General features: G+C 37.7%; 1 protein-coding gene across 3 annotated transcripts in view; it reads right to left on the reverse strand.

The window, feature by feature from the left end:
- arhgef10la (Rho guanine nucleotide exchange factor (GEF) 10-like a) overlaps window positions 1-26,874 on the reverse strand; it is a 175,486-nt gene that overhangs the window by 113,763 nt on the left and 34,849 nt on the right. For all 3 annotated transcript variants that reach the window (XM_036151338.1, XM_036151337.1, XM_036151339.1), the window contains 7 exons: window positions 20,918-21,026; window positions 19,678-19,778; window positions 18,289-18,366; window positions 17,258-17,437; window positions 14,773-14,889; window positions 6,667-6,759; window positions 3,421-3,591 (listed from right to left, as the gene is read on the reverse strand). In XM_036151338.1, coding sequence (XP_036007231.1) covers window positions 3,421-3,591; window positions 6,667-6,759; window positions 14,773-14,889; window positions 17,258-17,437; window positions 18,289-18,366; window positions 19,678-19,778; window positions 20,918-21,026 — 849 coding nt within the window. The remainder of the gene's footprint in view (window positions 1-3,420; window positions 3,592-6,666; window positions 6,760-14,772; window positions 14,890-17,257; window positions 17,438-18,288; window positions 18,367-19,677; window positions 19,779-20,917; window positions 21,027-26,874) is intronic.

Genomic DNA, 26,874 nt, shown 5'->3' on the forward strand with positions numbered 1-26,874 from the left:
TGTTGAAAAACGAGTGCATGCTTTTGTTACTTCAAGGCTGGACTATTGCAATTATTTACAATCAGGAAATGTCTTAAGCTGATCCAAAATGCTGCAGCAAGAGTTCTGATGAAAATCAACCAGAGGGATCATATTTCTCCTATTTTAGCTTCCCTTCATTGGCTTCCTGTTAAATCAAGACTATAATTTAAAATTCTCCTTCTCACATATAAAGCCCTTAATAATCAAGCTCCATCATATATCAGAGCTCTGACTACCCCGTATGTTCCTAACCGACCACTGTAGGTCTGCTGGTGGTTCCTAGAGTCTCAAAGTAGAATGGGATTAATTTAGCCATCAGGCTCCTCTCCTGCGGAACCAACTCCCAGTTTTGGTCCGTGAGGCAGACACCCTGTCTACTTTTAAGACCAGGCTTAAAACTTTCCTATTTGACAAAGCTTGTAGTTAGAGTGGCTTAGCTTATCCTGAGCTATCTCTATAGTTATGCTGCTATAGGCTTAGGCTGCTGAAGGACATCAGGGTCTACTTCTCTCACTCTGCTGAGTTCTCCTACTGTTCTCCAAATTGCATTGTTTATTGTTATTTCAACTTTTAACTTTATGTTCTCCATGTCTTTTTCTCTTCACAGTAGGTACATCTGCTCTAGCGTTTTGTTAGCTGTGACACCATTCAGGGGGGCAGATCATCTGCAATTACCCTATAACATTGTAGAGCTACAAAACTCTGGTACCAGCAGCTCTCTCTCTCTCTCTCTCTCTCTCTCTCTCTCTCTCTCTCTCTCTTTGCCCACAGCTCTCTTTAATGGCTGTATTGGAGGAGCACACATGTGTCTTGATCTCATTGGTTGCGTAAAAGACTGTTCAAAGACAGACAACCTGGATCCAAAAGTAAAGTATGGCCTGCTGTTTGTGTACTCAGTGACCGTACCCAGGCCAAAACTAAATTTAGCTGCCTGAACCTGGAGAAAAGAATCTCAAGGTATTGTAGATTCTCCAAGAAGAGACAGTGTGCCAGGTTATGTTGACAAAGCAGTTTCTCCACTGGCCCGAAAAAGATGGCACTGAAACCCCAACCTGACTCGCTGCCTGTTAAATGTTTATTTGTCCGTGTTTTACATTGTTTGTGTTGCTTAATTGCTTGAGTGTTAAGCCACAGAGCCTAATGCTACAAATATGCTTTGTAAAGTTGATGACTTGTCAAGATTTTTCTTACTACTAAGACGCAAGCTTTTTGCATTTGAGAAATTTCTCTCTCATCTCCTCTCACTAACCTGAATAATAGATCTATGCATTGTCCTTATAAATTGCTAAATTATGTTTATGCTATCTCTAACGCTAAAGGAAAAGGCTCTGCTAATTCTAAGATGGTAACTACCATTTGTTTTGCTGTGTTTACCAAACAGCTTGTTCTGTCCATGCAGCTGAAGGCCACCTCTCACACTTGTGCACGCATTAACATTTTAATTTTTGGTACTTGAAAGTTGAGAAAACATCAAGAATCAATTGTCAAAAAATTTTATTATTCTCTAATTCAGAAAAATATTTTAAAACTTTATGCTATTAAAATTACATTTTATTTTCCCTTCGACTTTGCATTTTTAACCCGTTGTTTGAACACATACAAATCGTTGCTCTTAATTAGTTTTAAATATTTATTGCTTTTTTGTTTTATTCTAATTATTTTGTCTTTTTCCTGTAGTTTATTCATTTTCCTTATTCTTTAAAATTTTACTTACTAGTTTAGCTGAACTGTTATTCCTCTAGTTAAAGACTTTGTTGACTGAAGCATTTTAACTCAAAGCTGAAGTATTCTTTTTATACATTTGGAGAGAAGTTGCTTGTGTCTATTCTGTAAATGTGTGTAGTGATTGCTATTTTAGAATCCCAATGAGCTAATTCAACCCCTTCATCTGCCTCACCAGGCAGGTATTCATAAAACCATAACTGACCAAGACTAAAACGTGTTTGGCCCTTAATTCTTGACAATCAGGTTGGGATTTTAATCAAACTTACCAACTCTGTTAATAATTACCTTTGGAACCTCTCATTCACAGTCAAACAAAACCTGTTGTTGCACAAGTCTGTTTAGTGCTTTTTTTTTTACACTTGAGGTGGATTTAAATTTTATTATCTAGTAAAGATCAGTGTATTGCACATGCGTATGGCTTCCTACATCCCTGGGAGCTAAGGACCATCTTTTTCTAACAATGTCCCACTTTTATTTCAGGCACAATATCAGATATGTCACGTTTTATTCAAATATAGAAGTCAGACTCTGATGTCTTGATGTTTCACAAAAACGTTTGTGCCAAACGCAACAGTTTCCAACTCACCGAAATGACTACATAACTCATGAGTTAAGCTTGAGTGAGCTGCCAGATCACTAGAAGTCTACCGAGATCCTGTAAAAGATGGGATATGCTGCTGTGGATATATATATATATATATATATATATATATATATATATATATATATATATATATATATATATATATATATATATATATATATATCAGCAGCCTCAAATGACACTGCATAGCGGCGGGCATGATAATCTGACTGAATGTGTAACTACGTGTTAATAAGGAACATTCTTACTTGAATATTTATACCTCCTACAGTGGAGCACCAGATACTTTGAGAAAAATTAAATATTTGTTTGTTGTAGGTTTATGTGCACAACTTAGAGGGATATTTCCTCATTGGAATTCTGCAGTGTCACTGCTGCAAATGGAATTCTGAGCGAGAGGCGTATATCGGGTGAATCATCTCGTCTAAAAGTCCTGAAAAGCAACAGATTATACAAATTTAAAAAAAAAAAAAACGTAGGGGGAGAAATAATGTGCAATGAAGCAAAAAGAAAGAGGACAATGTAGTCACACTCAAGAAGGAGAAGAGCAGTGTTTACTAAGTAGAGTAAACAAGTAAACAAGAGGGATGTAGTGTGTTGGGGGAGGGCAAAGTGGAGGCAGAGCGAAGAAGAGTGAGACCGACAGGGTGAAAGAGATAGCTCTCTTACAGTTTCCAATTAAATGTCTCATTTACCCCCTAATTCTTCTTATTCAGAGCGGCATTTTTCGGCAGATTTGCAGCAGCAGGACTGTAATTTTAGCATGCAAGGAGAAGCAATGCCACTACCTTTGCATGTGGTACTGTTTGGGGATGATAATGGGCACCATTTCTGTGAGCTGATTTCTATAAATACAAATGCCACCAAAAATTAATGTTTTGGAAAGAGATATAAGTAATGTGCTGTATATTAGTTAAATGTCCAGGTGTTTGGCTCCCGGTGATAACAACACAGATGAGCTGTAGGGCTCAGAGGCTGCCTCACAGATAAATAGCATTAAAGGAAAACGTGTGCAAGTGTACAAGTGCACGTTCAGGTGTGTGCGTGCAACTGCGTGTGCATCCAGTCACCTTACTGAGCAGCCGATCACTGACGCTGCGGGCCAGTTGTTGAGTCTCTGCAATCTGGTCAGCTACTCGTTTCTGTTCATTCAGCTTCTCAGCCAGTGTCTCCAGCTCTGTTAGAGCGAGCTGCAGGGGTAGACGATCCACATGGCCCTTTGGTGTATTCTTAAGCATATCCTAAAAACAGTCAGAGGAAAGCAGCTGCTCAGTTTCGTTATTGCTCAGGCAATCTTACACCTTTTTCTTTGCTTTTTAGTCAGCGTTGCTAGAAGTACACAGTTTTAATAAGTAAACCTGGAAAGTTTTAAGAATATATGTTCTATGGAAAATGTTATATAAAAACCCTTGCTGAACTTTCCTTATTCCTAAATAACATTATTTGTTATTTAAATTTACCCGTGTCCCCTTGACCGCTGGAGATAGGCACCAATGGATGGATGTGTGTGTGTGTGTGTGTGTGGGGTGATATACAAGAGGGATACAAACAAATACAATACACAGATATAGATATACACATACATATAACAGATACACATGAGAGAGACATACATACATAACAGATACACAGATAATGACATACAACAGATAACATATACACATAATAGAGGGATATATACATATATATATATATATAATAGGTAATATACATATATATGAGAATATAATATATTATATTATATATATCAGATTATATATATATATGTATAATACAATATAATATTAGAATATATAGATATATAACTATTAGATATATCAGATATAAATATAATCCATCGACATCACACACAAATATAATATATATATATATATCAAATACATATATATATATATATATATATATATATATATATATATATATATATATATATATATATATATATATATATATATATCTCAATTACAATGTATGACATGGGCCAAACATTGATTATCAGTAGGTTTTTGAGGCATTGTCCGCCTTGATCCATTAGAACAGGTGTAACTGAATCATTTCGGCTCTGCCCACAAGTTGTTTATGGGATGTAGATCAGGACTTCGTGATACCATCTCCATGTAAGTGATTTTGATGTCTCAAAGTCACTTTTTTAGACGTTTAAATATTTGCAAATCCTTTTCCTTCCTCGTGATGCCTTCTGCTTTGTGAAGTACACTAGTCATGCCTGCAGCAAAACGCCCACACAACATGAGGCTGCCAACTCGGTTGGTTAAGATGGGTGACGCTTACAAACTTTTTCATCCATATGTAACGACCGTCATTCTGGCTAAACATGTCAGTTATCGTCTCACCTGTCTTTAAAAAAATAATTTAAAACTTAAAATGTTGTCATTGGGTGTATTCGAAAACTCCATCATGACTTTTTGGAGCTGACTGAGAGCTGTTCACAATTCTGTAAATGACTCACACTAAACAGATACTGTTTCTCTTCTTTTTGGGATGTCCAGTTAGCTAATGCAGTTCTGTCTGTTTAGGCTAGTGAAGGCGTTTAGAGCAGCTCACCGCTACCAGAGAGACATCCGGTATTTTGATTTTCTGCTTGCTTTCAGCAAAAATATATGTTTAAACTAGGTTTAGATGCCTGAGTGATAAGCCAAGACTAGAGTGTAATACAAGTCATAGGCAGTTTTGTGTAAGGCATAGAAAAAAAAGAAATCAGTTTTTCGATACATCAAGATGCGGAAATAGACGTTTCCAACTCAATTAACATTTGTCAGATCTCAATTGTCTTACAGTTCATTTGTGACCTAAATTTGAGGAACGTAGTGCTCCTTTTAGAGACATAATGAATATGAATATAACATGCAAAGAGAATGCCATATGCGGGACGTATGAAGCAGAAAGGGAATCATTTGAAATGCATAAAAGAAGAAGAACAATATTACACATTTTGACCCGAATATGGACGTAAAATAATATTGTAAATCTGCAGCTGATCGAGGCAGCGAAGCCGAAGACTCTTCCTTACTCAGGAAAAGTGAAGCTAATTACAAAGTTCATTCCAAATGTTACCACAAAGGATCTGCTACCATTGAGAGCCATTAGGAATCATGGCTTTTGCTCTATGGAGCGATCTTTGGACATAACATCAAAGATATTTCACTGACTCCAATCCACAGAGACTGCAATGAGGTCAAAACGACAAGCAGATAAAGTAACCAACATGTGATGTAAGGAAAGCCGGTCACACAGATTCGTATGTGTCTGTAATTTTTCTGATGTGCAGCAGCTATCACATTGTGCGCTCCAAACAAGAGTAACAAAGGCGAGTCCTTGGTGGCTAGAAGAGAAATAACCGATTAAAAGAATGATTTAGTTATCAGTTCTAATTACAGATAAAGTGATAGATTTATCTGTATAAAGAGAAGTTTTTAAAGATAGAAACTTGACATTTGGTTAAATGAAGTCGTTGAATATGTGAAATTGTATGAAAAGCCAGTCTTTTTTACTCAGGGTTTATTATTTTCATCTGTATTCTACAGCAGCCAAAACTTCTTGTTCAAGTTCTGGCTGATAGTGTTTTCTCCACAATGAAATTTTAAAATTCAGGTCAAACACTCTGTTTCTGACGAAGGATGTCAAACTTTCCAAAGGACTTTCTTAACAAACTCAACATAACACTCAATATCAGGAGGTGGATTGTGAAGAAATTTTAAGAGCTCAAGGCATATTCATAGAGTGAATAAAAACTGAATGTTTTCTGACTCGCCTATCTGTACTTATCCTGCAACTATGACCCCATGGAAAGCTTGTTCTTGTCTTGATAAGCGGCTCAGATGTACCTTGTTGCCTTCAGATTTACTTCCCTGTAATGTATGATTAAATAGATACACTTCATCGTTGAAGTATTGAGTTTCAGCTGGAAGAAAACGCCTGATTCGTATTCATAACTTATCTTTTAAATTCATAGATAATCAATGCCTACTGAGGGATGAAATGAGCTGCTTGCAGATACAGCAAGTCGAGCTCAAATCCAAATCTTTTCTCAAAATGGAAAAAGGAAAGTCAACATATAAATCCATAAGAGGGAGAACGGTTGTTACCAGCTACCTTTAAAGCGCCACCTCTGTAGATGCTGTGTATAAGGAATTTATATACAACCGCTTGCTGTCTGCTTAAGCAAAATATTATAATCAATTTTCCACCCTTGCAATTTAATTTTTCACCATGAGTAAAGATTCCCCACCATCCACCGTAAAAAGTGTACGTCTAAGGCGTCGACAGCATTGAAAAATAGAAGTAAAACCTTCTGCTACCTGCAAGAGCAAAATGAACTGGGGGAATCGCTGAATGGGCTTCACCATCAGGCCATACAGAGTTATCCTGTCAACACTGGAGGCCTGCTTCCTCTGAAACAAAAAAAAAAATAAGCAGAAAAAGAAAAAAAAAGGGGTAGTTAGAAACATTTTGTTACTGGAAGGCTTGAAAGAAAAAAATTCAAATAAGGTGGCTTGAGTTATTTCTCCATAGACCTCAAGCAGGTGTGTGAGTATGTGAAATATGAAGATGAAACTGTTTCCCATTAAATAAATACTCATACATTAGATCGCAGTCTTCCTCTTTCATAACTGGTTGCTGCCTTGATGACAAATCAGTGGTGATCTATAGGAGGACTGTGATGGAACACGTATGGGCCTTTTAGCTACCTAACTACCAAATGTTTGTTGTTGCTTTAAAATCTGGTCAGATAGACTTGTGAGGAAAATCTGGCATTTTGTTTTATTCATATTATCTATTGGTTATCTGTTTGTTAGTTTGTTTGTTTGTTAGATAGATAGAAAACACATGTTTTTTTTTTCTTTTTCTTTTCTTTGGTATCTTGACCTGTGCTCTCCCTGAGGTCACTAGCCAATCCGTCTTATTAAAAAAAATTTTAAAAGTGGCAGAACATCCAATGGCTACCTTATTTCTGCATTTAGCAATTACAAAAATGTTAGACATGTATAATGTTATTCGCGGAAAGCACTTGGAAACTATACTAAATATCTGTCATTTTGAATTTGAAACATTGTAGCCAAATAAATTTGGCTCACTATTTGGCAAGAAACAGGTCAAATTTGTCGCTTTTTTGCCTCTTCCTTGCCCGTTATTAATGCACAATAAACAGTTATTAATGAGTTATAAAGTGGTTACAAATTAAATATATCTACAAGCCATTTATAAACCTCTATAAAAGGAGCCTTATTCTAAAGTGGTACTCGAGTTTATATAGTTCAGACAACTGATTTTTATAAAGAGAATTAAAAATAGTATTTTTTATATATATTTTTTAGGTTTTATCTATTTATTCAACCATACTGTTTTCATCGCATCCCATTTTTCTGTATTCATGTGATGCATATTTATAGAGGGGAATTCTGGGTATCACACGTTGGGATGGAAGTTGTTCATTCACTTGGAATTCCAGATTGTGTCAAGCCTCAAGCGGGAGTTTATTAGCTGAGTAGGACGTTTATATGTTACCCCATTTGTGGTTCGAGCTTTTGAAATTACTTTCACCACATCAGTTCACCATCATGTATGGACCACATACTGCATTACTTTAGCTCCATAAACTTCCCTGGATTGAAAAGGAAATATTTAAAATTGCATGCTGATTCACATTATTTGATACTATAATGCAAATCAATGACAAATCAGTAGAGTCAACTTTGAAATAAGTAAGTCTTCCAGTACTGAAATATTGACATGGAACAATTTGATATGCTCAAGGTATATATATATATATATATATATATATATATATATATATATATATATATATATATATATATATATATATATATATATATATATATATAGATAGATAGATAGATAGATAGATAGATAGATAGATAGATAGATAGATAGATAGATAGATAGATAGATAGATAGATAGATAGATAGATAGATAGATAGATAGATAGATAGATAGATAGATAGATAGATAGATAGATAGATAGATAGATAGATAGATAGATAGATAGATAGATAGATAGATAGATAGATTGCAGGTTATTAGAAGTAACCTGTAAAACTTGTCATTGGGTCATTGGTACTTGGCTGATAAAAAAAAATGAAAATTTAGAGAGCAATATTGATTTATTTTCCAGTTTGGCCTGGTTTAGCTAATCTTGTCATTTTAGTTGGGAAAGTACTATCGAAGGTTTTAAAATCAGAATGGACTCAGCGAAAAAAGAAAAGTACAGTACAAAAGAAAGCGTATATTCCAAATGCTAAATTTCAAGTGACAAAAGCATGTATTCTTCACAGAAAAGGTTTGATAATCTTATTGTTGCAGGTGATTGGCCATCGTTCAAATGTAATATTAATGGAAAGGCAATAACACCAAAACCTATCAGTTTAGTTTTTTTTGTTTGTTTTTTTTAACAAGCAGAGGCTTGACTCTTGAAGTTGCACCATGTACGTTTTTAAGACTATTAGCAATGAAAAACACAGCGTAAGTAATTGCTTGAGGACAACAGGCGTCCCTAGTGGTCAGCAGCCTTCCAATCAACAAATCACAGGTTAGACTACAAAGGCGGCAATTGCAAAGGTTTCATCAGTTTGATCTGATGTTCAGTGACTGAGCGTACAAACTGTTTTTCACAGGTAACCTCGTAAAGAAAAGGTGGCCTCTGAGTGGACTCAGTGAAACATTGCAGGAGCACTGAGTAAAACCTTTTTTCTCTATGGTGCTCAATCTTCACAAACAAAAAAACATTGGAGTGGTGTCAAGAAGAGATATTGACCATCACGATCTGTTTTTTAGGGGGCCAGTTATGTATTGCACGGTGAAGCTTTTCTAACAGAGACAGAATCGAAAATTCGGGCCAATGTCTCACACGAATCAAATGCGGCAAGATTTTACTGGATTGTTTGAAACATCATCTGAATTTTCTCAGTTATCACTAAACTCCTGCCTGCGCAATCAGTAAGAGCAAAATGGCCCCGATAAAAAGGCTACGTAAGACTACAATCTTTGATAAATGCTTTTCAAAACGTATAACAACTTTTTTTTTTTTTTTGTTAAATATAGTTGCTGAGTGAAACAACGGAAGGAAAAAGGGCATTGAGTCATCAGTGAAACTTTCGTTTCAGTGTTGGCTTCACATTTAGTGTGTTCTCTTTTTTTCAGTTTTCAAGTGGTGAAAGGAAGCAGATCAAGATAGAAAACATGACTGTCAAGGTCTTATATTTTAACTAGTATGATATTGCTTTACAATAGTCTTTACAACTTTACAACTACTTTGAGTCTCACATAGAGGGTTGATTATGATTTTTGACAAAAATGAAGATCTCTTTATGGTTTTACAAAAATGTGCATGCAAGACGAGCTTTGAAGAAGGCCGTTGTTCGCAAAGACAAATAAAAAGGTTAAAAAGGTGTATTTTGCTTTTGGTAAGCAAGTAAAACATTTGCAAGCTACAAAAAAGACAAAAAGTCGATTCTGGGTTTCTCGTATCAAACAATAAACCAAGTCTTCAAAAAGCTGATTTGAATTAGCTAGAAATGAAGTGTAAGCATTCTCAAATGAACAGAATGTGGCTAGAAAGGCATTTGGGAATCCCTGCTACACACAGATTCTTACCAGTGGTGTTGGCAACGTTTGCATGCTACTGCATTTCTCCATGAAGTAAACTGTCATAGTCGATTACAGATACAACACGGCAAAAAGGCATTGGTGGCTGCCAGGGAAGGCTCTTGAGTCGGCGCTGAGGAAACTCTGAGAAAGTTCAAAGTCGAGGTCTTCAGGGGAATGGAGCATATAGTGGAGAGATTACACTGAATATGATTATAACTCAGTCAAAGTGGGTCATAATCATGTTCACTGTGGATGGATCACAGAGCCCTTCTGTAATGTAACAAATCTTGGACTTGCATGTCGGTATGTTTGATACTAGCGCTGTCGCAAAATCATTTCCAACCTCTACAGAGGGCCATGGAGAGAACAATTGTGGTGCCCCATAAACCAGGAAGACTTCCAAAACTATGATAATTTTTTTATCAAACAGAAACCGTAAAGGAACGACTCATTGCCTTTGCTTTGTCTGACTCCAGACTGTTTTCCAACTGAGGCGTTCTGGATCATGTTTTGTTTTCCATGACGTTTAGACTGGATATCGATTTATGAATTTAGGCATTTCATCGTTTGTTTTATATACATATCTGCTATTTTAATCCCTTTAGTAAGTTTTTTTTTTTTTGGTGAAGTGAAGAAAAAGCTGGTAGAAAAAGTATAGGGAGATGCAAAAGTAAAAGGCATTTTTAGCCTAACCCAACTTCCTTTAAAATGTTACTATTTTATCACAGGTGAACTGTCAGGCAAATCTAACAATCTGAGGGAACACGGAAAAACTAGGTTTTAGTTGACAAAAGATAAATATTTTTTCTTAAACTCCGAGATAAGATTAGCTCAGTGTGTGCTACAACATATTTGTCAAAAACAAGGATGGTCAAATCTTTTCTCCAGCAACAGGAAATGTATGTGTAGTGAAGTTTTTTGCATATTTTATACAATGGACAGCAGATTTAGTCAACATTTATTAATATGAAGCTTTTTACTGTCCCCACGAAGCAAACTACCACATCTAGCCATGATATACTCCGCAAATGCAAAATACTCACAAAATGCATTTCTGATCATGTCAATGACCTCCCAGAATAAATTAGCATTTGTTGCCAGGCAACCTGAGAGCACCGCAAGAAGCGTCGACATTTACCAGCAAAATATTCAATTTATGGCATGTCCCTTATGCTAATCTGAGGTTAAAAAAGATAACATTTATACCACCAGTTATGTCTTTGGGCACTTCAACCCGCTGAACTCTTCTGCAAATTTATTAGAAAATAAAAAAAGTTCATTTAGTAAAACACCACTAGGTTCTTTAAAAGAAATATGCTGAATAGTAATGGTTTACGTTACCTGGTAAGGTTTGATTTTTAAGATTGCATTTTGTCTCAATAAAAATATAGCAATAAAAAAATTCATTGCTTTGCACCAATGATTAAAACTGTGATATGAACTTTTTTTCACTAAGTTCAAAGATTTTGACATAACATATTTAAACCAAGATGCTCTGGTAAACTTTGAGTATATTTAAAAACTTTAGTGTCCTTTGTTTCTCTTTTACAAAGTTCACCGTTCATATTCAACATCTAAAACTGTACAAACTGTATATGATATCCTGACTGTCTGGAGAGAAAGCTACTCAAACTCAAAAGTCTCTAAAGGTCTGTGGCATTCTTTTCGGTGCGTCATATCAGTGATTCGTTTGACATTTTGCAGCGGTCCTTTTTGCAATAGCATGCCTTTCCTCTTAAGAGGTTTTACTGGAATTTACTCGCAATTCATAGTTTGCTTTTTTTTATATAAATTTTCCTCTGCTGCCGAATCTGTGATACAGGTCATTATTCTGTTCAAAATGCTTATATTTCAAAACAGTGTTTTGTTTTTGTTTTTTCCACATAGAATACCATATTTTACCAAAAGCCAGTCTTCTGATTTGATCAGTTCTTTGGTGCTTTGTTTTCTCTACAACCAAAGGCACTAAAGCATACGCATACCATAAGTAACTACCCATGCTTTACTAATATTAAGATCATCCTTTGCGTTGGAAATGTTTCAATATATACAGATTCATGCCCTGCATTCACAGCGTACTGCTTTGCTTTGCTTTGCTTTCCTCGGTTAATGTAACGATATTTAAGAAAGACTTTGCCTCAACAATAAACAGTGGTGAGAAGTATTGAAACATTTCACTCTGCCTTTTTGTGACTTTCTTTAAGTTGTCCTTTTCATTTGAAGTTTCATTATAAGCACCACATCCTAAAAGCGTCTTTGAAGCACAGAGACTAAAACCAACCAGCCATTGCGCAGAAAAAAAAAAAACTTCACTTATAGATTAATTCATGCAGGTTGACATTAAAAATAAAGTCTTTAGAAAGACTCCTTTTTGTTCCTGTTATGACAATTTGTTTTATTATGCTTTACCTTTGTACAGATAATTTAAATTCTTCAGCTTTTATATTTCAGAATAACATTTTAGCAGACATCTCCCGGAATAACGTGTGCCTGAGACTGCAATAAAATGTCTGAGCAAATATTTGACGACCATAGAGCAGACCCTACTAAACCTAACTACTATATTTAAAAAGCTGTCTAAGTGATCATCCATGAGAAGCCCAGAGAGAAGCCATTTCACCTCTGGGACAAAATGGTGAGTGTTCATTCACATTTTATTTATGTTGATTTTATAAGATGTATTATATTTTCCAAATGTTTTACATTCTTTTAGTTTCCATTACATAAACTTAGTTCTCAAGCTGAAAGACAGTGTTACACAACATTAGCCCTTACTGCAGGTATCTTAAAGGTAAATTGTCCGCTGAGCCTACAAGCAGCCTAATTTATCATAAGTCAAACAGTATCTGAATATTTAAAGGTAACAAGTGTTTTGTACATAAATGGAAATAACTCAAAAGCTACAAAGTCTGTAAACTTTAATGTATTTGACAAAAGTATACTAGTATTTGTTGGCTCCTCATAATTAGCTTTATTTACAATTCTCACAGCTCTTTTTTTGAAAAAAAAAAAGAAAGAAAATATAATGACATTTTGTTTAATAACTGTTTCCCAACACGTCCACACATTAAATATACAGGAAAATTAAACATTTGTGAAGAATATTTAGGGACTCCTGAGTTTGTACGTCTTTCATGTCTAAATTAATTCTAAGGGCATTGAACAGTGTTGCCAACTCTCCCTTGAAAAAAAGAAAGGACCCATATTTAGAAAAACAAAATATGTGACTAATCAAAATAAGGGTTGAGTTAAATGTTAAGGCCAAGAAGTGTCCATTATTTATGTTTTAATGAGCTAGCCACCCTAGCACTGACATTTACAGGTGTTATAAAATATATGTGTGACAGAAAATATAATTTAATCTGTACAATTACTCCAAAAATGCTGATATCATATATCAAATGTTGGTTGTTGAGTTAGTTAAAAAAATAACTAAAATAACTAAAACACCAAAAGTAGTTTGCTTAGATTTAAAGCTGCTTTATCTATATAAAACCAACACTTTAACTTGTTCAGCTCAATGTTCCTTTGTTTGCAACATTATTTAGGTTCTTTCCAAGACAAAATACATTTGTGTCATCAGCAATTGAATTTAAGAGAATGTACAAATATCTGCAATAAATAAAGAAAGAAAGATACAGTCCCAGCACTGAACGCTCGAGAACCCCAAATTAAACTCCAGCCACTGTGAACTTGTAGTTTATTTTCTGCATGACGTAAGTTAAATCCCAACAATACAAACACTATCAACTTTTTGCATATACCCAGAACAGAACAAATGTGAAATATCATATTTATGGTATTTTATATCTTAGGACCTACAGTAGTATGGGAAGACTTGTGCGTATTTGAGACATTTAAAGACTTTAAATTGAGAGGATTTAAGGAAAATGCCTTTTTGTATTACAACATCAATAATACTCTTGAACAATGACAGACCAAGGGAAGCAAATCTTAAAATTAGAGGGTAAATTGCTGACAAATTGATAGTTCTGACTGTAAAGTAGATGACATGAAAACAAAAGTCTACTCACATCTTGATTCAATCTAAAGCAAAATGTAAAAGTGTTTCCACAAATGGATTTAAACGTTGTGTCTGAAAACTCAAAGATACTTATGTACTATATAAATATTGGTACATTTTAAGTAAAAAGCCAACATTTCATCGGATCCTGGAAAAGCTGTCAAAGATAAGCCTGTACATGATAATGAGCTTAGTAACTCTAAGCATATTTGAGTGATTTCTATTTTTTCAAGATTAAATTCTATATGCTGAGTTTATTAAGTTTTCACTCATTCAATACAGAAATTACATTTCAAATTAAACCTTGTAAATTGTACAAAAACTCTGGAGCTCAGTCTGCTAAAGCTGTCCCCCAACTAAAATGTGCTGAATTTGTCACCTACTAGATTCAATGCAGGGAACTGGACACTTGTGTAATACTTGCTAAATGGTTGCTAAAATAATCCCAACAACCATATAACGTTAAATCAGATATTTTGAGCTACTCATGTGCCTATTTCTCACTGCCAACTCCTAAATGTGAATAACTGGGCCTATGTTTGTTTTATCAATCTCTGATCCAGGGAGAAACATTGACTTTCGTTGCTATGACCATGAATAAACTGGTTTTCCTGAACTCTATGTCTATACTATCTATCTCTTAAACTTGATCTGGAGCTGTTTGCGAATCCTTGAAAAGTTGAGATCTCAATAATGCTAAAAGCATCAACGGGATACTTTAATTTGACAGAACATTGGCGAAATTCAGTGTAGAGCAACAAGAGTTATATTCACCTTTAGAAATTCCAAGAACGCCGGTTTGGACATGCATCCCTTTTTAATGAGAGCCATCGCGTTGGTGAAGTTGTTCACGTAATCACTGTACACATCCAGCACCATGGACTTAGAAAACTGTAAAACAAAAAAAAAAAGAAAGGATGAACAGCAAAAATCTAGATTTATTAAATGTCTTCCACCATCAGAATAGCATTACATTACAGCATGAATAGTTTTCTAATAACAGGCAAAATCAAATAATTTTTCTCTGACTTAGAAAATCTTGGCAAAATGGGGTCGCTGAAAACTCAGTAGAAATTGTTTGTTTGAACGGTAAACAAATACCCCCCCTGATCCGTTTAGGATGGTGCATAAAGAAGAATGAGGTGGAAGACTGTGTGGGAGTGCAGCTGCGTGTGACTGTTCCGTGGTAAATATCTATTCTGCTTCCACAATTACACCTACGCCAGGCGGCTGATAGCGACAATATGAGGAGTAATGGGAAATTGGCAAATCAGATGAAGGAATTAACCCTCTTTTCTCTAAGTTTCCCTGAGGACCCTGCTGGCACGGATATTACTGCAGACTCGGCAGGTAGAGGTAGAAAAAGGAGCAGACCAATCTGGGCCGTACACTGTCCCAGCCCTTTCACTGTCAAACGTGGCTTCATTTGATACACAGTAGGTGTTGAAATATCAATGGAAGAGCACAATAACAGCCAGCATAGAGAAGAATCAAACAAGTCGCTCTAATAGGCAAATAATGAGCAGGCCATATGGATGAGCACGCACACTGCAGATGCTTGAAAATGAAACCTCCTCTGAGCACTGGTACTGCTAAAAAATGTGACAACATACATCCCTGAGAGCATCCGAGGCATTGGAGATATTTATCATGCCTGTAATTGATTTTGTTTGGAGTGAACTATGCCTGTTTGCCCGTTATTAACGAGCTAACAGAGACTTAGAAATGAGGACCAAGCGCATACTGCACGGACGATATGACCGGTTCTACCCAAAATTAAGGCCGATTTAATTTATTTTGTCCAAATTCAGAGGTTTACATGCATTTACTTAACATCCGCTATTGTTGCCATTAAACTGTAAGACTTCGGTCAAATGTTCTAGGCAACGTTCCTGAAGTTTTTCATCCTTTTCTCAGTTTAGCTCATATTTTGGTCCAATCTTTCTTATGTACCAGCCGTAAATGAGTAAGCTTTGCAGCTCACCTTCCTTCCACACAGCGTTTCAGCTCTGCACGCAAATTTATTTTGTGATCAGACATTGTGAGGGCCACATGCAAAGCATTGACTTTGTTTTCCTTGAACCCCTTTGTAACTAATCTGACTTTAAACTTAGTGTCCTTGTTCATTTGAAAGACTCATTTACAGTCAAGCTTCAACTTCCTGGTTGATATGTTGACATGTTGCTCCAGTGTTTGCACAATACGTTCTTTCGTCATGATGCCGCCATGATGCACACCACATGATGTTATCACCGCCATGCTTCTCAGCTGGGAGGGTGTTTTCAGGCTTGTGAGATCAACATGTTTTCCCTTAGCTGCAACAATGCAGCCCACGGCCAGATGTTTTAATTTTAGTTTCATCAGTCCACAAGACATGTTTCCAAAAATTAAGGTATTCGACCCTGTGCATATTTGGAAAAGCTTTTTCCTTGCTGGGTGGCCATTGACACACTCTTAACAGTTTTAGCCAGTATCTTCATCTTCAACATTGTTTTTTTTTTTTGTTTTTTTTTTTTTGCTTTTGTTCTGGGCCTGATGCTCACATTTCTAATAAAATGCATTCATCTCTGAGCCACAGAACACACGTCCTTCTTTGATTGTGTGATCACTCAACATTCCCTTGTTGTTTATGCTTGCATATAATTGTTTGAACTGATGGACATGGCTCCCCCAGGGCAGTGGTTCCCAACCCTGGACCTCAGGGACCCCTGTCCTGCATGGTTTAGGTGTCTTATTGCTGCCACACACCAGACTTAAATGGATGTTTAACAGGCTTCTGCACCACTTGATGGCATGCAGAGGGGGTCGAATGCAATCATTCGAATCGGGTGTGCTGGAACAGAGCCATCTAAAACATGCAGGACAGAGGTACTAGAGGACCAGGGTTGGGAACCACTGCCCTAGGGCTATTGAACATAATGATTAACCAGGTTGAAGGTCCACAGTTCTCCTCCTGGTATTTTCTCTAATTGTTTTTTTATTTCTCTCTGATGTCATACAAACATTGTGTGAAATTTCATCAGACCCCAAAGCAAATGTCTTTTTCATTATTCAGGCATTTAGGAAATAAAATAGGTAATCCTAATTGTCCTGAAACATGGACATATTTGTCTAATCTAAAGTCAGAATGTCAGAGAAACAAAAGTTTGTATGTTTTCTTGTTTTTTGTACATAGTGTATGTACATATCTGGTCTCATCTGCACCAACACGTTAGTCAAGCTGTGAGTGGCCAGTTTGATTTCTGTAATTTACACTAACCGAGGCAACAAATAAGTCCCCGATTTTCTCACTTCTGTCCCACTCGGCAACGCGGGAAGCCAGCGCAATCTGGAACATGGAGTGGCACTGTGTGATCTCTCTGATTCGGTAGAAAATGGGCCGGATCTTCCTCGGACTCAGTATGCGCGGCTCAGCCTCCATCAACGGTCGGTGGTACTCCTGGTGAGATTGAGAAAGAAAATTGTAATCGTAGATTGATGGGCGTGAGCATTTTCCTCCAAACCATTATCTTCGCGACTTGGAGCCAGAATGATAATGGGACCCAAAAAAAAAAGAAAACATCCGTTGAGCATCTTTTCACAGAGTGTTGACCTCTTCGAGTCCTGTCTCTGACCCACCGCAATAATTTACAAGAAGACACACAAAAAAAAGAAAAAAATCAGTGAGAAGCAGCAGAAACCGTGAAGCTATATTGTGGTGATAAACAGTATTGGAAATCTTCAATTGTGCAGGGTGCAGTTTTTTTTTTTTTTTTATCTAATCACGTGATATGTCTGGAAACATTGCCTTTACTTCACTACATGGCTGGTCTCCTTGAATCACAAAAGAGTTTTAAAAGCACTGAACCTCACAAAGAAGCATGAACATTAATGACAATTCTTAACAAAAGGCAGAGCATCCAACGTATCTTGACAATAAAAGATTTTATAGCATACAAGGCAACCATTGATTGCAGTCAATTCCATCTCACCGGGTTCTTCTTTTATTTTTCAATGACGACCAGATAAGGTCTCCTTTTCCTTTTTATCAAGGGAGATTGAAGAGGAGCGGCTGCACCCCGCTGTGTAAGCCCGACAGCCGCTCTTTCTCAGTATCAGCATGAAGCCCCCCCCCCCCCCCCCCCCCCACCCCCTCCAAATAGGCATAGGTGTTTTATCAAGATTATTTATGCACAGACACCTTGATAATTTGATGAATATCTCTGCTTCTCATTTCGGTGTAACTCACAGTGGCTAAACTGTGAAGATATTGCATGTGGCAGAAGAGGACAGGAGGACTAAACAGCTCACCTGCAGGATCCTCCTGAGAGACTCCAGGTAGCTCCGCTCGCTCTGAATGATGGAGCCAAGGATATGGCGCCTGACAACCTGCGCGGACAACATATCAGTCAGGAGCTCGGGCTCTAACAGGACATGATTGGGCTGCGGTGTGTGGCGTGCTTTCAGTTAAGCACGGCGCCGGTTGATGGATTACACCATAATCACGCGTTAGTCACGGGAGAAAAAGACTCAGAGAGGAGTCGGTCTGTTTGAACGAGCTGGATCACTTGAGGCGGCGCGACACGAAAGCAGCTGCTCTGGCGGTTTTAGAACGCGCCGCTTTCACAAGCAAGATCGGAAGTCGAAAGCAAACAGATATTTAAAAAAAAATCCTGATTAACAAATGACTACTTTTTAGGCATGGATACGCAATTGAAAGGCCATTGTCGGAGAGCACAGTTAGAGGAGTCTCCCGGTTCCTGAGCTTGTGTGAGTAAAAGGTTCCCAGGTGATTGGTGCTGATTAGAACCAGAGGCCTCTGGCCGGTGTCAGGTGAGTGGACTATTTCACATTTACCTCTGCCTGGGTGTCCCTGTTTTTTTGTTTTTTTTTCACCTTCGCCTTATGGTTTGTACTATTGGATTGTTCTTATTTTTATTTGCTTCTGTTTTACAAAGCGTTTATGACTTTTGGTCTTGTCAAATAAAAACCCAACAAGTAAATTGCCTCTGAGGCTACGGTGCAAGCCACTGAATGTCATGTATCGGATAGAGAAGCGGCAAACGGCAGTTTTTAAATCACTCAGATACGTAAGAGACAGAAAGTCCCGGTTTAGGACTTCTGCAGCCGTCTTCAGCTCCTCTACGATTCATTTGGACTTTGGAAGAACAATAATGTATTGCAAATGCAGTAAATGTGGATTACTCTACAAGTTGTAGTGTACAACACATACAATGTTGCATTTATAAAAAATTACATTCCATGTCAGTAGAACCAGGTCAATTTATCTATCAGTTGTTTTTTTATCTATTTTTTTCTGTGTCTTTGTTCTGCGCATGCATTCGTATCCTGTGGTCACCGGGTTTATGTGATAGTTGCAGAAAATCTATTAAACTCTTCCCGGCAGAGCTGAGCACAACAAACAGAGGTTTGAGTCTTGCTCGTTCTCGGACTTGGCTTTGTACCAAAGCTACTCGTGTTAAGGTTCAAATAGAACCTTTTCACTGCTTCTTTCCCCACACGGTAGAAAGCTCCGTTTTCAATTTACCAAAGTGACAAGCCTCCCCCCCCCCCCCAACAATACACCACGAAACATCGCACTATTCTACAGCGTTTCTAGTCAAACTGCTCGTTTCTAAGCTGTGAACCGGTGTAGCTGTTACAGATTTCCATGTGTGACGGGGCTGCTGTCAGCTGCACCTGGTGGTTGGTCAGCCCCTCTGGCATAGGACTCAGCTGCGGGGGAGGATGCTTCACTTCTGACACAGCCACATCCAGGTACCCAGCATCATCCTCCTCCTCTGCAAATTTCAAAAAAAAAAAAAAAAAAAAAGAAGAGCAGAACGGTTTAGGAGTTTTTGTGTGTCTGAGTAATGTGTATGCGCGCGCGTGTGTGTGTGTGTGTGTGTGCATGTCTAGTGACAGAGAATGTGACAAGGACAGAGAATAACAGAAAGGCAGCCTTCAGATCTCAGAGCAGCTGGAGACACACAGCGACACTCTAAGTTTATTACCTCTAAAATATGAAGAAACTTCTGAACTCTCTGAAGAATAAAAAAAAGAGAGAGAGCAGAGGAAAAGCGAGACAGAGAAAGAGAGAGGTAAAGAGCAGGCACAGGCAAGAAAATTCAGGACGATACTGTATGTAGGAGTAAAATAGGCGCAAAAGCGAGCCAAACACATTCTCATCTCTGCATTGGCACAAAGACATACAACAGTTTAAAAAAAAAAAAAAAAGTGTGATAATCCCTGGTTCACCCATAACCATTAAGGCATAGACACCAGAAGGTTCCACCGGTCCAATTAAAGTCTTTGGAATGATAACAGAGGACTGTTGGAAGAAAAATACAATGCTGCGTAGATTTCAAACAATCAATACCCCAAAAATAGCAGCGCTGCCCTCCTTTCCCTTTATGTGATGACTTAGAGATCTGTTTCAGCCGCGACTCTGCCATCTATCTTAAATATACTGATATTCATTTATAGATGCAGATCTCTATACTGTAAGGCAAGGGGTTCCTGAAACACGAGCTTGATGATACCACATGGGATACTTTCTCTTTCTTACACTAGAAACTTTACTAAACCCCCCCCCCCCCCCCCTCGGTATTACATAAAAACTGCAAAAGCTTGTCTTTTTCATTTGTTTTAAATATAATCAGTAGGATCTCTTCTTCCCTGGTACTTTCATGTTTGCCTTTAGGGATTTCTAAAAAGAAAGAAAAAAAATAAGACTTTCTACCCCGACCATCTTAGAGGCTCCTATTTGGCTTGGCTAAGCTTGATTTTTACCCAAGCAAACTGCCTTTTATGATACAAAAGCTGCAAGGAATTTCATAACATCTAGTGATTTCTTTAAAGAAAGAAATGTACACACTTTCTAGAGAGTCATAACTCAAGAGCAGTAAGTTTAAAATAAAAAAAATAAATCCTCAATTACCCATTTGATCTTTTCTCTGCAGGAATGACACTTTTCTCATGACAGCTATTTTGGTCCTCTCCAGCCCATCCTTCGTCCCGGTTCTCGCTGCCCTCATGAGCTGCTGAACCTGGTTGCGTGGAGCACACAGAGACGACAAAGGAGCATCAGAGCAGGAGGGAAGTGCCATGCTGCGGTGGCTTGATAACCTACAGCGCTACACTGGAGAGAGACGGGGAGAAGTGGCGCTCAGCAGGCTCATCATGAGCCTCGCCATCTGCGACTCCCCCCGTGGGTCGCCGTGCAGCTTTCTAATCAGAGAGCCTACGAGCATATCATGGAAAGATTATGGTAAGAGAGGGAGATCCACATCGGCAGCCTTACTCAGCGTGGGAAAAATTCAGCTGACCACAAACTCCACCCTGAGCCATTGCAGAGGCCATGCAACCAGACTCCACAGACCCTGAATATACTCCTGGGAGTAGTATTTTTAAATGACGCTACTCCGAGAAAGTAGGTCAGGAAACGGCAGCGGGTTGCGCTGATGTTTATGTAGGCAAACAAGCAGACTATTATTAAATAATTAATGTGCTTCATGAATTTGTCCTGATATTAAACGAGGCAGGGAAACATAAAGGGGGAGCCTAACAGACCAATCAACAGTCTCAAAGCAAAGCCACGGAGCAGAGGAAGAGTTAAGAAGGATGGCACAGCGAGCCAATTAAGCCATTGTGTCAGCTGAGCATAACAGATTGCATATATCAGCTCAGGATGATCATCAATCCTATAGTTAAGCGCGGAGCAGAGGGAGTTGGGTTTGGCGATGAAATTATGTGACACACAGTGGGCTCGGACTGTGTACACAGGCCTGTTTAAATTGCAAGCTTAGAAAAAAGTTTAGACCGCACCAAAAAACATCCTTTACAAACCGAATTCACCTGTGACTGTCATTTATTTCTACATAACACAGTTCTCTAAAGCTGCCAGATTTTGAGCACGTCTCTTCTCCCTAGTCTTCCTCAGTAAATTCCACTGAATAAGACTTCGGGAACTTTCTTTCCGGTTTTGTTCTGGACTCTGTCTCACAAAATGACCATTTGTTGACTTGAATGTGTGTTTTAACTCTAACAGACAACTGAAGGTTACTATATACAATAAAAAAAAAAGTTATTTTAAGAAAAGTAACTTCTAAGCATGATGGTGCTACCATCATATTTTACACTGCACACTGTGTTCTTTTTGGTAAGAGGCCGTTTTTCAGAACATACCACTTGAAACTGTGGTGCAAAACCTCTTTCAGACCAACTTTCTTACAAGCTTTCGGGAAATGTGAATGTTTCTTTTGCTATATAAGGCTTCTGTTTTACAGCCTACTCCTCAGTTCAGATATATGAAGAATACATGAGATCGTCCCTTGGGGTGCACAACGTAAATATCTCCTGCTTCTTCAGTGTCACCATCTTGCCCTGAAGCTTCCCCGATCTGTTTAAGTTTTGTTTTGTTTTTTCTTCATTTTATTTAGAGAAACCTCCAGTTTCCAAAAAGTCAGAATTGGTCCATAACAAATGGCACTCTTTCCTATGCCAGGATATTATCCCACATATGGTTCTATAATGAGATGGAGGTTTTTTGGGTAGCGTTCTCCTGACTGATACATTTGTACAATTAAATAATTTGTAACCTCTTTACAAACAATGGCTTTAACTAAAGGATGAAATAAACAATTATAAGGGAGATTCAACTACAGTGCCTGAACTTTATTTCAGATTCATTGTAAGTGATGGAAGGTCTGTGTCCTGCAAGGCTAAATCAAAATATGCTTCAACAAAGCATTAGTTTCAGAATATATAAAATTATGCAATCAGACTATTTAACCTTGTTTAACTGTTATTCCTGCCTTTACATATTTGTTATTGGAGATATATCACATTAGAGAGATATATAGATACCTTTTATCAAAGTTTTTATCTTTCAGCAAGATATTTCCAGTCATCTGGAAATTCCAACCCCTTACCCATCAAACTTTGACAGGTGTCCACCCCATGACCTCAAACCCATGTTGCCCCTCTCCTTTTAGAACTTTCTTAGTACGTCACGGGGATTTTTTTTTCTGGTAAAATATTATATTCTATTAAAAGCAAACAGAATAATTAAAGAATATAATTTTTTATTCTAAACATGAATGGTGAATAAATGAATAAATCCCCCTGTGCCTGTGTGTCTTTCATCGAGGCATAACAATTCCACTGCATTCTGTTGACTTTCCGGGTAGGATGTTGTGTTATCCACTATCAACCAGGCCATGCCGTCCGGATTCTTGATATCATTCTTTAGGATGTTGACTCGCTGTTCAGATCATGAGGAGGAGATATTGAGAAATAAATAAATATTTCCCTGTATTGTCCCACAGGGGGGAAATTTGTCTCCGTGTTTAATCCATCCCCTGGGGAGCAGTGTGCTGCCACACTAAGTGACACACAGGGGAGCAGTCTGTGGTCAAGAGTCTTACTCAGGGACCCAGATTGACAGGCTGAGTTTTAAACTACCAACCTTTGCAGCCTCTCCTAGACACAAACGTCCAGCTCTCTAAATTGAGCCACCACGCCCACCTCTCTCCAGAAAATGCTGATACAAGAGAATTTCATTGTATTACTATTTAAAATTATCATTGTTATTTAAAACAGAGGTAAACGTCTTTTTTTTTTTTTCATTTAGGAGCAAGAGAGTAATCTGGTCAGCCAGACTGATAATGTGCAGTACTTCTGCGTTCTGTACATTATTAATCTGGGAACGCTCCTAGTGAATTTGTTTGGGAAAAGGAGCAGAACTCTCCAAGCTGACTGGGCGAAGCAACATCTAGTGCCCGCCTACAAAAGGTTGGTTTTAGCCAATCACGGTATCAACTTAACTGTAAGTAACACCATCATGAGAAACCACAAGAAGGTCAGCTAGTCAAGGCGTCTCTTGCTGTTTTTCTTTTAAAGATGAAATTGTGGATTCTGACAAAACAGATGTGATAGCAGCAGCTACGTGTGCGTCCTCCTGTGCTGCCATGTTTATGTTGGCTCGGCTGCGGGCTGGTCAGCTCCTGGTTTCGTCGGACCGGTATGCCCCGCCTTAAATCACAATACTGCAACGTGATTGGTCTGAACCGTTTTTGGTTCGGACACAAACGGTTGAAGCGGGAGCAGTGCAAGATGGATTCTTGTGTTTGTGAATGCCCAAATACTGCGAGAATTCATCTTGCAGGCAAGGTTAGTAATAGAGTGTTAAATATGAACACGCTGCACTTTTTAGGAAAAAACATCTTACATTGCCTTATCTGCATTTCTAACCATGTTTTTGTTCCCTATTGGAATAATAAAATATTTTGAAATGACGGCGGCAGAAAGTTGAATTACCTGCCTCTTTAGTTTTAACTGGTTGAGTTTTTGAACAGCTTTACCAGAGACTTGCCCTGCAAGCCAGTCTTCAGATAGAAGACGTAAGACTGACTAATGAGCCCAATTATAAAATCCAAGTTTATGATCTTTACCTCATTATGTAAACTCTAAATGAAATATTTCATATTGACTGAAATAAACTGAAGGGCCTACCAAGGTTCAAGTTGCGTCTGTCATTTGTTGCACAAGATAACTGAGGCAAACATAGCAAAATGAAATACACGATTTTAGAAATTAGAAAAAGAAAATTTTCTTTTTGAGCTTTACAAAAAGCCCTTTCAGTAGAATCTACTGGATAAGCGCCTATTAAAGTGACAACAGTTCACCTCTTCCTCTTCAAATGTTCTTAAATCCTCAGCGAACTCATGCAACAAGAGCAAGATCATTATTGTATTAGTGTTGGAAGAAAGAAACATTCTTTCTTAGAGACAAACTAGGATATTTTGGAAAAAAAAATACATCCCCACAAAAGAGAGAATGTTTTCCTTAGACCTTGTCTCAAAATGTTTTCTTTTAAAGTAAAACTGTAAGACATAGCTGCACATAAACTGCAGTAGCGTAAAATAATCTTAAACAAGCATGTTGCAAGATTTATCTGGTTTCATGTCTAATCGTCAGAGCATGGGTCACCAACATGGTGCCCACAGGCCTCCCAGGGACCACATGTGCCGTCCTCAAGCCTATTATAAAAACAGCACAACCCGCCAGTGAGCTGCATCTAAAACTTTATTGTATCCCTTTACTCTTCCTGTTTATTCACACTTGGATTTATGTAGATTTAAAAATGACAATATCTATGACAAAGCATGAAAAATATTTTTTCTTTTACATAGAGTTATGATGAACTCTGACTCTTCTCGTTCAAAGGTTCAGTACAGGTAGCCCTTCGTATGACACGACACCAGTGAAGCAGCTCTCAGTTTCTAAAAGGGTTGGTGATCCCTCCATTAGAAGATGTAAGAAGTAGCTGCTTTGCCTCCTTTGTCATCACTCCACCGTTTTGACTTTTTTTTACCCACTACAACGTCTGTAGCTGTAAAGTTAGTGTGAAAATGTTTGTTTTTTTTCTGACCAATGGTCTGTTTTCTCTTCTGCTTTGGGTTCCAGAGAATGTATGACCAGCAGAAAATAATGGCCCAATAATGGCTTAGCTGCTTAATTGCAATTTACAAAAAATTAAGTACAGAATTTTGCCTATAATGTAGTAACTAAAAAGGCTTATGAGAGTTTCTGTATCCATTCAAAGCAAAGGATGAGATTGGAAATTTTTCCGTGTATATATATCTTAATTTGTTTATTTGTCATTTTGTGGTTAAATCACTTCAACTTTATAAAGAACAGATTAAAGTTGCTTTAAAATTTAGTAGGAGTTAGTTTACACATCCCCCTTACACGAAGAGAATTATTTGATGTTGCCTAAATCTTAACCGGCACCAAGTAACTCAGGGTCTGCTCCTCGGTACTTATGCAACATACAAGTCAAGCACATACAGTACCATAGTAAACTAACACTTATATTAGGAAACTATGTGGCCGGTCAAAGCAAAGAGTTTGCTAAAAGTGATGCTTCTAAATGCTATAATCTAAACATTGTTTCACTATAGAACATCTTCCTGTTCCATCTGAATAGATGTTGCCAATTGTGTGGACTTTGGGAGGTGAACCCATACACATCATATACGTAGACGCCTCTTTACGTGCTGAAGCGCATCCTGCATCGCTGCCATATTGGGTCCTACTCCAGGCTGGCACATGGAGCCGATGGGAGTAAATGCAGAGGGAGCAATTTTCTGCGTATTTTCTGCAGCTTAAGGTTGCAATAACCGGCGATAACTACTGAAAGTAGATCATGCAGTGCAGATCACCATTTTGGGCTGAGATTGGTTTTGAATATGAGTTTTTACTTTGTGAGAACATTGCAGAAACCCAACTGATGGAGCATAATGTCATGCTTATTCATTTGTTATCTCTGTATTTCACAAACTAAAGCTGAATCCCATTAAATATCCTGGATTTACAGAGTGCCACCACAAGTAAGAATCGGTGCAAAACAGTTCTCTTGGTTGAAGGCAGGGTAGTGAAAGACATTGAAATGACCAGGTAGCTTTAAAGAACACTTTTCCAGGTCTTTAAAAAACAGTGTATGCATGTAGGCATGCAAAGCATGAAAAAATTAGAAGTAATTATTGTTGGTGTGTACAGAGGGTGTATTTCAATGATCAATAAAACTTGTTTGTTTATTAAAATATAAAATGTATTAATTTACACATTTATAATTATGTAATACCCCATGTCTCTTTGTTTAAGAGCATAAAATAAAAGTATTTCAGCACAAAATAAAGCACGTATTTATTGACATAATTATTAATATGCTATACCACATGTCTATCTTTGTTAAATAGTATGAAACAAGCATTTTTATGTGAGACAATTCGGGTAAAAGTTCAGGGAGTTGAGATTTATTTTAGTGGGGCAAACAGCTTCCTCTGTACAAATAAATGCACTGGGAGGTGCATGAGAGACCCATCCAAGATG

This window comes from Fundulus heteroclitus, chromosome 20, assembly GCF_011125445.2.
Source record: "Fundulus heteroclitus isolate FHET01 chromosome 20, MU-UCD_Fhet_4.1, whole genome shotgun sequence".
Lineage (NCBI taxonomy): Eukaryota > Metazoa > Chordata > Actinopteri > Cyprinodontiformes > Fundulidae > Fundulus > Fundulus heteroclitus.